The following is an 11,104-nucleotide window of genomic DNA, read 5'->3' as shown; positions in this document are numbered from 1 at the left end:
AGGTCAGCTATAGCATTAAACGTTTGTTGAGGCAACTCTTCAAACAACAACAGAAATCAGAGCAGCAGAAGCAGCAACAAGAACTTATTGAAAATTTCGAAAACACCAACAAAGCTAACTCTTTGGAGTCGCTCGAATCATTGGAGAATTCCCGCAATGCCGATTTGGAGTCCGAAGCTGAGTGCATCTCTCTCGAATCGTCTGAGAATGATGCCAATGAACGTTTGGCTGCCTCCTGTGAATTGGAAGATTACGAATTTGCCGATATCAGCAGCGTGCCAGTACATTTTCTACGCACTGCCCATGGCACTTTCTTCTGGACTGCCAACAACGATTTGCCAGCCGATAACGATTTGATTGAACCATTGTACTGCAGCACTGGCAATCAGATCGCCACCACACAAATGCAAGATCGTTGGGCACAAGCTTGAGTGGGCAGCGCGCAAAAGAGAGAGAGAAAGTGAAAGTGGTGTAATGATGCGCAACTAATGTCTTCCAGATCAGCCGAACTGATGTCTTCCAGGGCGCCATGAGACTGTGGGCCATGCTGAAACGCAAAGCTTTATTTGTTTGTGATATTTTGTTTGAAAAGAAAATAATATTTACAAGTATTTTTACAAGAGAATTAATTATATAATATAGAAAACAAAAAAAAATCCAAATAGTATTGGCTTCTTTTTTGTAGTTGGTGTGGGATTTGCTCGCGAATTGAGTCATTTCGGTATTGGCATAACAAATTCTTGTCTGTTCTGTCGTAAAAATTATCACTTCAGTAGTATTTGGCTTAGACTTCGCTTTTGTTTGTGTTGCTGTTTTTGTATTTAGGTTATTGCTCGTCAAACTACTGTCAATGCTAAGGGTTTCGCTATAGGTATATTTTTGAACATTTTCCTCTTCTTTTGTTAGCGCTGTAACGGTCTAAGCGATTATGGGCGATTCCAACAAATCACTCCAGTCGTTTCTCTTCTATGCCAACTGTTGCCAATTGGAAAATCTGAACGAAGTATAGTTCTTAAAATACCTAATGTTTTCGTCGTTGATGTTGTGGAGAACTGGGCTTGAACCCAGGCCCTGCGGAATGGTAGTGCGCACTGCTAACCACTAAACCACAGCGGCCGCCAATCTCTGCCATACTCTGGGATTAGTCTCGGATGAAATAAATTAAATTTGCCTTACTATAAGATTAGTCTCCGATGAAATTAAATCAAGAAAATTCTCTGGTCAATCGACATTCAGTTTCATAAAATTACAGTGACCATTTTGACGCGACAGACATTTTCCGTATTGCCAGTGAAAATTCGACAATTTGGTGGGTGTTTTATTTCATACAAATAATTGTCACCACAGTTTCACTTCCAAGAAAAATTTAATATTGTCGTTGGCAAAATTGTCGCCAGTCATGAAATTTATATGTAAGACAATTGAAAGGCAGTAGGTAAGATAGTTTGAAAGATTTTGTTTATTCTGGCACGTAAGTCTTACAAAAAATAAATCCCTTGCCAACTGTCTTGGTGAAAAGCTCCCTTGTCCAAGCACTGGCTACCAGTTAAGTGCTCCGAGGTTCGAATCTTCGGGCAGAATATTTTTTTAAATTTATTTGTTTTCCTTTTACAATAAATATTTTTTTTTTTGAATCTTTATTTTTTTTTAAGCAAAATATGTATTTATTTTAAACTAATTTAATTTTTAAAATGGTGTTTTATGTAGTTTTTCTTTTTCGTATTTAAATATTTTCTTTTTTAAAATTATTTTTAAAATTTTATTGTTTTAAAAAGAAATAATTTTTTAATTTCATAAAATTTTTGGAAACTTGTTTTATTTTTAATGATTTTTTTTTAATAAATATTCTTTTAGTGATTATATTTTATAGCTTCAAAAAGAAAAATATTTTTTTTTAAATTCATTCGATTTTAAGGATAATATTTATTATGTTTTCTCTTTTTTATTTGTTTTTCTCTTTTAATTTATTTATTTTAACTTTTGTTATTTATGGCGTAATACAATTCCACTGAATTTGACCAGTAGATGGCCTTGAAGAATCAAGGATTCAGCGAGATTTTATTTTTATTGAATAGGTTTTTTTTGCTATTTGACCCTCAAATGACCTCGAACCTGACAGTATGGCGGTTAACGGACCTCAGCGAGTCGAAAACCGCATATGTATGTATGCATTTTAAGGTTTATTTAATGAATTCTTCCCTATCAAATGACCTCGAACCTGTCATGGTGGAAGCTAACAAACTTCGGATTCGCATTTAGCGCGTCGAATAATATAGGCATATAAAGTTTTGGTTAAATATGCAGATTTTTTTTTTTTTTGTAAATCTGTGTAATCTTTTAATTTCTTTTGTTTTGTTCCAGTTCTGATACTTTACGGCATATGTTTTCCGCCGTTTTGGTACTAAAGAACGCGATTCAGTAGATTTGCCGCCATTTTGTATCTAATTGCTTATCGATGAATTGTTTTTCTTATTACTTGTTTCATAAACCCTCTAAACCGAAATTCCATTCCTTTTTTATACTCCAATAAATACTATACAATTTACGCCTTTTTTCTGGCCGGCCATAAGGTTAAGGAAGCAGAAGCCAGTCAGCGAATGAAGGCTGTTTATGGAGGATTTAAATTAATCCAATCACCATTTCTGTTTCCCTTTCAAACAGATAAACGATAAAACATACTTACACATGTGCACATGCATACATACATATGCATGTACGCGCCTGTATGAATGCTAAGGTCTTATAAGTAAAAAAAATAAAATCGAAACAGTTTTAAGTTCATTTACATGTTGACATAGAAATTTCATTTAAACAGCATTTCGATTTTCATTTTAGGTTTTTAATACATCTTCTTTAATAAATATCTTTTTCATCATTATCTATAATAGTTTGTCATCTTCTGCCCCTAATTTACGATTCATTTATACTTTGCTTATTAATTACTTGAGGTTATGGCGGCTACCACTTTTCTTACACTTCCAATTTCTTTTGTTAATTTCCGACACCATAATACCCATTTATACATAAATTGTTGTTTGACTGCATACCCAGGTAGATTGCGCTTAGTTCTCAAAAAGATTCACAGGCTTGAAAATTATACATTTTCAAATGTTTGTGTGTACGTGTAGCTGCGTGCGTGTATATAATTTCACTTATTCCTTGTTTTGTTTTTCGGTTCTTTGTCTATCAATAACTAACCGATTTCGTTTGGTTGTCTGTAATTTTCGCCAGCTCGTTCCAATTAGTCTAATTGATGGGTTATTATAATACAAAATGACTGATCGCCGCTAGGTGTCACTGAGAATACAAAATTAACAATGATCCCACGGATTTTATTCGAATACTGCATAATTATGTATTTTATTTGAAAAAGTGGCATAAATCATTTCCAACTATTGTGCTTAAATGGTTGGCTACTTGTAACTGAAAACGTTAGCTGAGTTGACCCCAGGCCCATCTTTCTTCAAGTACACCGTTCTAGTACTTACCCACCAGATCTCAGTTGCTATCACCCTGGCGTATCAAAACGAAAGTCTTTCCTAAGACCATTGTCAATTCTGGCAATAATCTTGAAAGCTCATTTCTGTCTTTCGAAAGACTAATTGAAAGATCTGTTAACGAGGATTTCTTAGCGTTGTGCTGCTCGCCTTTTAGCAGTAAGATTTTTAAAAATCAAATTAAATTAAATTTAAAAAAAACATACATAATTTTCTTTTTAAAACAATAAAAAGTCATAAATAAAAAAATATAAACTAAAAGAAAAACAATTAAAATAAATAAAAAAATATATTACCAATTAAATGAAATTAAAATACAAAATTTGTTCTTCTTTAAACAACAAAATCTAAAAATTAAATTCGAAAAGAAAAAAATCAATACAGAAGAAAATAGTATTTACTTAAAAATTTAATGTTTTTATTTTTTAAAACAGAACCTAAAAATTAAGAGAAAATTAAGTAAAAAAATAAATAAAATAATATCCTGAAAATTAGTTGAAATAGAAAAATATAATTTTCTTTTTAAAACAAGAAAATCATAAATACAAAAAAAACCATGAAAATAAATAAACAATAATTCTAATAATTAAATAAAATTAAAACATAAAATTTGTTCTTCTTTAAACAACAAAATTTAAAAACTAAATTAGAAAAAAAATCAACACAGCAGAAAATAGTACTCACTTAAAAATTAGGTGTTTTTATTTTTTAAAACAAAATCTAAGAATTAAGAGAAAATTAAATTAAAAATATATATAAAAATAAAATAAAATAAGATCCTGAAAATTTATTGAAATTGAAAAATAAAATTTTTTTTAAAGCAATAATATCCCAAAATTTAAAAGAAAATGTAGTAAACACAAGCAAAACAAATTGAATCAAAAAAGGAAATGGGTGTTTAATTAAGTTTCTAAAAGTTAAATGAAATTAAAAAATTCTTTTTAAACAATAAAATCTAAAAATTAAAAGAATATTTAACCAAGTAAAAAAAAAGGATTTAAAAAAGAAAAAACTAAAATAAGTTCCTAAAAATGAAATGAAATAAAAAAAAAGTTGTTAAAAAATACATAAAATGATTTTCTAAAATTCAAGTGCAATTAAAAAAATATATATTTTTCGTTGTAAAACAATAAAACCTAAAAATTAAAAGAAAATTGGTTTTAAGAAAAAAATTAAAAAAAAATAAAAAAATCCGCTGCGCGGGGACTCGAACTCAGATCTTTCGAATGGCACGCCGGTGAATGAGGGAGCTTTTTTGCTAAGACTTTTGTGCTAGAATAACAAAAGTTTGCCTTTGATTTGCCTTACGAAAGAATTTTTAATATCTTATCCAGCTCACCAAAACTCATTAAACTTTTACTATTTCCATTCTGCCAGTAGAATAATTTTAATTTTTTTATTGTCGAATGTAGGTGACAAGAAAAATTTAAAAATCACGACCAAATACGGCCAATTTTTTTTTTGGAAATTGCCTTGCACAAATGTCTTAGACTCTCTTCTTCTTCTTCTTTGGCGCTGTAACCGCCTAAGCGATTTTGGCCGAGTTCAGCAAAGCAAGCCAGTCTTTCTCCTCTTGCCAACTGACGCCAATTGGAAACGCCAAGTGAAGCCAAGTCCTTCTCCACCTGATCTTTCCATCGCAGTGGGGGCCTCCCTCTTCCTCTGCTACCACCAGCGGGTTCCGAGTTTGAATACTTTCAGAGCTGGAGCGTCGGTGTCCATTCGAACGACATTACCAAGCCAGCGGAGTCCGCTGTATTTTAATCCGCTGCACTATGTCCATATCGTATGTAAAGCTCATACAGCTCATCATTCCATCGTCTGCGGTACTCGCCGTCGCCAACGCGTAAAGGCCCGTAAATCTTCCGCAAAATCTTTCTCTCAAACACTCCAAGAGCCGCCTCATCGGATGTTGTTCTGCGCCATATACCAGCACGGGCATGATGAGTGACTTATAGAGCGTGGTTTTCGTACGTCGAGAGAGGACTTTACTTGTCAAGGGGCTCACTTAGGCCGCGATCGTTGGTGTTTTGTGATACCGTATCGTACGATAACTGGTAGGTTAAAGCGAGAATCACTGAGTGCCGAGAAAAAAGTTTCGCAGGTGACAGATGTTGGTCCCGCAGAGCTTCTCTGGATCAGTTAGAAAGTACGAGACCAGAGACCTAAGCCCAAATATAGTAAAAGCTGGGCGACAAAAGTGGTGCTCTATCAGTACAGCCTAAGTAGATCCCTAGCCCGCGCTCGTTCCACCTACGGTCAGAAATACCTTGCAGTGTCATATGCCCTGGTCTTCCCCCAGCGTTTGCTGGGTTGAGACGACACCCTTCCTTCCAACCGAAGTCCACAACAAGTAGTCAGGGGAACTAAAAATCTTGGCGACGCTGGCTCGAGGGTGTCGCCTCTTGGCAGCTCATCTGCCACGCAGTTTCCTGTGATATCATTATGGCCTAGCCCCCATAAAAGTCTGACAAGTTAATATACCGATGCAACAGAGTGTGAATTAAGTCGTTTCCCTTCGATCATGCCGTAAGTGAGCCCAGCGCTCTGATTGCCGCCTGGCGTCTGAGTAGATGTTAACCTCCCTTACAGCCAGAAGATATAACAGCAGTAAATCGTGTGCTTCCTTATTAGCACCAACCAAGCCTAAATTTAAGGTTGCTCAAAAGCTCCCTGGATAGTACCCTCCACTAACCTCTCCGACAAGCTTCCAGCCATCTGTGAAAAAGTTCACAGGTTCCTCCTTCCAACCACTGCTCCCGCTCCACTCATTCTTTTATGGGATGTGCATGGATAAAAAGCCAACTGATGCTAAACTAGTCACGCAACGTTCCGTGGTATCAGGGATGAAATCGAAGCCCAAACGCTAACTAAAGGGTCTGAACCGCGAGTCAGTCAGGCAACCATTGCTCCTTAGTCGGCAGGCGCTATGTTAAGCATGACGTTAAGAAGAAGGGTGGGAGTAGGTCTGAATGCTCCACTGATTCCAATGAGTTCAGCTCGTTCACTCGCTCTATTCTACTAACTAAACTAGCCTTCTTCAGTGTATTCCACCAGACGAAGGCCGCATAAAACATAAGGTGTTTAAATATGGTTTCATAGAGTCAGGAAATAACTCTAGCAGAAAGACCACATCTCCTACCATACAAAGTCTAAAGAAAGCTTTAAAACTCTGTCTGCTTTCAGCGCTTATATAAAGCTCGAAAAAGCTAAAGAATTAATATTGAGAAGCTTTCGAGAAAAACCAAATGACGATGACTAAATAAATCATTAAATTATGTAAGAATATTTTACGCTAAAAAAATTATCAAAATAGAAATTTCTTCAATAAAATTCCTTTTGTAGTTTGATACAATTAAATTAAATTTATTTTTTTTAATTATTACATGCATAGCTTTTTTATAACTGTACTTCTTGGCATTTGCCATTAAAGCTAGGTACCAATTTCAGGAATACCGGTTTGCTACTTCCTTTGATTGCTAAATTCTTAGAAAAATTAGTGTCATTTTAATTCTTACATAAAATAAATACATACAGACATTACATCAATTCAATTTTAATTGCAGTGCGCTCGGTTCATGAGGAGTTGAGCTGCACAATATACATATTTATATGAAAAAATAATAATTTTTCCCCTAATCGCAACAAAACTATAAATAATGCAAATTACTTAGAAAATTAAAATTGCATACAAACATACAAACTCAAAATACTACAAAAAGCAAATACATACATATTTATATCACAGACAACAAGTAAAGCAAATAGTGCACTCTGTATGTGTGTGTGTGTGGCAGCTACGTTGCGGCGATTGGACTGGGGGCGTGCGCGTGTATGATCCACCGCCCGCCCACCGCCATGCCTCATACGTGCGCCTCGGAAGACAGTCGATTCTGTCGATTCAAATTGTTTCGAATTCTATGTGTGCGTGGGTGTGTGTGTGTGTGTGTGTGTTACTCAACTAAATCCTTAACTAATTGCTTGTGCCGTCGCCAATCACCATGGCCGCCACATCGGTTCGGAGGAGCAGGAAGAATCCACTGACAGCACAGATGCAGTGTCGCGCGTTGAACAGCTACTGCTATCCACAGTCGTAACATCAATGAGATCCTGTTCCTTGTTTGCGGATGATGCCGCCGCCGACAAAGCAGAGCCTGAAACAGCCGCGGCAGCAGTGGTGTATGTCCTTTGCGCCGCCTCACTCACGGCGCTATAATAATCCATTGGTGATTTCGCACTGGTCGGCGATTCAAGTGAGCCCATCGATTCGCCACATTCACTGTAGTTATAATTTGCCGACGGCAAAGGCATTTGCAGCGTCAATGGTAGAGGCAATAAGCTGGCGGCGCTGGCTGTCGGTGACGCTGTGCCAATCGCAGCCACGGCTGAGGAGCGCAGCAGCTGATGTTGCATTTCGATGAGGCGCGTAGAGAGGAATTTCATAATTTTTCCACCTAATTCATCGGCTTGACACTGCTGCAGCAGCACCTGTGAGATTTGATCGGCCGCATGCATATATCCGGAGCGAAAGGATTCGATATGTGCGCTGGCCTGTGATTGCAGCGAAAGGCTGCCGCGTTGCTTCAGCTTGCGCATGTGCTCCACCGTCAGCTCGAGTATGTCGGCCTTTTCGAGACGCGTCACATGTTCGCCCTCCTGCTGTAGGCACTCCACCATCAGGTCCTTCAGATCGTCGAGGCACTTATTGATGCGAGCGCGTCGCTTGCGTTCCAACAGTGGTTTCATCACCTTGCGGTACTGATATGTTTTGGACATTTCCATGACCATTTTTCCGAGGTGCAATGTACTTTGGTATAATTATTTGTTGCTTTTGTTGTGGATGGATGTTCTTAATTTGTAGTTTTTGTGCGCGTTTTTATTTCTTATCCGTGATTTTTTTGCTGCTCCGTGGGGCGGAGCGCCTTTGAACGTTGATTCTTGTTTGCTTGTCGGTTTCAAAATGAGCCGCAAACCTGCCTCGTCCATTACTTTTATATAATGATGGGGATTTTGTGCTATCGCAGTTCCCATGGCTGCCGGTTATGGTGGTTGGTTGCACGATCGGTGGTCGCACGCTGTAGGTTGCCAGTGTGTGTGCGGTGCAAGTACTTAGCGGTAGCGAAGCGTGAAAAAGAAGAGAGGCTACTGTGCAATAGCTGCGACGACTATTGGCGGCAACGGCGAACTCAGTGAGAGAGCGAAAGAGCGATTGAGGCAGTTTTAATGGGATTGAAGTGTGGCAGAAAAGTGTTGCTTCTTTTTACGGGCAGTCAGCTCAAACAATGTTCAGAGTGCTTGGATGAATGGATGCCGAAAAAGTGGTAATTTTTTTTTGGAATGGATTGTTTGTTTGCTTTAAATTAGTCACAAACAAAATATATCTCAGGGTAAGATCTGTATCAAGTTGTTGCTAAGATAAACTACCCCGACTACTTTGAGAAAATCAGAAATCTGACAAGAATTAAAGCGCGTATTTTGCCCACTTTAAGGACACTTGACGTGCTTTAGGCTAGCAAAACTGGTCTAACGAAAATAGATAAGCTCTATATTGATCTTTTCCTCCAGCTATAAGGCACTTTTTTCGCCGTCGATGAAGTCTAATCTGGCCTTAGCGGCCTTGAATGTTTTCTACCTTGAAAAGATCACGTTCCGAAACCATCCTTTAGACCCCCTACTATAAAATATTGGTATAAAAGTATATAAAATGTCACACAAAGGAAGTGTAAAAATTAAGTTTAGAGTGGATACAGATTGAGAATATTATTATTAAAGAAGGGAGATTCAGGGTGACGCCCAGTAATTTATCAAGCGTTAAAGCTTCAAAACTCTCCAAATTGAGCTCGCTAACTCGGTACTAATAATAAAGTTGCGCCAATTAACCACTTTTTCATTGTCGCAAGTCTTATGGAATTACTCGAATCAATCTCACCATTAATCCATTTATCGGATAGAGGTGTTTCAAAACGTTCTGGATTGATCTTATTGGCTCGCGTGCCTCGAGGCTTTACTAAATTAGAAACAAGAAAATGTGCATCATTACTTCCACAAAATCCACAATACAACGTGTTCTTTTAAAATGTCTCAACCGATTTAGCACGAGAAAGATCCTTTCCCTTTGGCTTTGGAACTCAAGACAATGTACATAGAAGCGCGAAATATATTTTATGAATCTCAGCAAGCAGTAGTGAATATGTAATGGAATGAGAGGTTTGGGGCCAAAAAATTAGCGCCAGAACGATACGAGTGCAAAAGGCATGTAAGGCAGTCTGGGCCCAACTCGAATTTTAATAATTTTTGGGTAGAAAACAGCTGTTATTTCATCCGACTGGATTCGAAACGTGCAATTATGCAAAAACGGATGCAGTGGACTTTTCAGAGAACCGCACACCGGATATTCGCCTCAGCACCATCTAAACAGCAGGCAACTCGGTATTTGTTGTAGAAAGCATCGGAAATGATGCTTACACGAAGCGGATCATCCTCGCCAGCTCGCCAGAAGACAGCTCTGTGTGTAGATCACCGGCAAGGTATCAACGACATTCATAGATAGTCTAGTCACCAACTCTTTAACTCCGCCTTGTGAAAGTCGCAAAACGAGTTCAACCACCATACATCGCAGACAAAAAGCTTCAGCTGAGGCGAGAAACGGGCGTAACTCGGGCACAACTAAGATCCTAGATACTGTAGTAAACTTAACTTCAAACCTAACCAGACTCGAAACCGAGGTACGCAACATCTGCATGTCTGGCTTGTTAAGGTTTCCCCACGACGACACCAATCACCACCCTACTTGCCTCCTTAAAACCACTCAACTATCGCAGCTCTCTCTTTGGTCCGACTCCATCGAAACAGCACGTTGCTTGGGCCTACCATGAGTTGAGCCTGACAAGGACTGATGGATGGACTAGCTGATTTAGGCATGGATTTTTAGGGTCGCTACATCAACACTAAACCACGTAGAAGCGAACGTAAACAACGCCAAGAAGCAGCAGGTAATTAATGTCCGAAGTGTGGACTGCGATTAGGAACGAAAGCACCGACGTTCTGCGGCGCTGACTGAAAATGTCAACACTTTCAAGCGAGCAGCTCAAACAACCTCCTGGTGAAACTGGGCGAGAAGAGTTGGTTTGAGTGGATTATAGTCTCACACTGAGGGCATACCTGTTTGCAATGTCTTCAAACGCTATAACAAAATTAAAAAAAGAAAAATTTAAGCGTCTGGATCGATCCTTCCTGATACATGCACTTGCCCTCTCTGTGCGTCGTAGTTTGTTTGAGAAAGTATTTTTGGCTAAACCAAATGTTTATTTTTTAATTTTTACCCTTTAGGGCGAATTCACAATCGCGTCAACAACACTTACTAACTATTGCTCACTCGTGGCAGAACAATAATGACCTCAAACCCCCTGCGGACTGCACCAGCATATAGCGTGTGACCAACAATGCCTTGCCATTTACGNCAATCGCGTCAACAACACTTACTAACTATTGCTCACTCGTGGCAGAACAATAATGACCTCAAACCCCCTGCGGACTGCACCAGCATATAGCGTGTGACCAACAATGCCTTGCCATTTACGAAACTACCGAGTATCAGGTCGCGCGCG

General features: G+C 38.2%; 2 protein-coding genes across 2 annotated transcripts; one reads left to right on the top strand and one right to left on the bottom strand.

The window, feature by feature from the left end:
- Positions 1-5: 5 nt before the first annotated feature.
- Positions 6-650, top strand: LOC108379315 (enhancer of split m4 protein-like; the record flags this gene model as incomplete). Its single annotated transcript, XM_017635658.1, has 1 exon — positions 6-650. A coding segment is annotated over one exon (426 nt), but the record flags the coding sequence as incomplete, so codon positions are not given.
- Positions 651-6,863: 6,213 nt separating this feature from the next.
- E(spl)m3-HLH (Enhancer of split m3, helix-loop-helix) lies at positions 6,864-8,484 on the bottom strand. The gene has a single exon (XM_017635659.1). The coding sequence runs from the start codon at positions 8,283-8,285 to the stop codon at positions 7,494-7,496; it is 792 nt and encodes a 263-aa protein (XP_017491148.1). The 5' UTR covers positions 8,286-8,484; the 3' UTR covers positions 6,864-7,493.
- Positions 8,485-11,104: the final 2,620 nt, after the last annotated feature.

This window comes from Rhagoletis zephyria, unplaced genomic scaffold, assembly GCF_001687245.7.
Source record: "Rhagoletis zephyria isolate East Lansing unplaced genomic scaffold, Rhagoletis_zephyria_1.1 Rzeph_scaffold_16148, whole genome shotgun sequence".
NCBI classification, from domain to species: Eukaryota; Metazoa; Arthropoda; class Insecta; order Diptera; family Tephritidae; genus Rhagoletis; species Rhagoletis zephyria.
The sequence above is the reverse complement of the archived record's forward strand: the minus strand, read 5'-3'. Positions and strand labels throughout refer to the sequence as shown.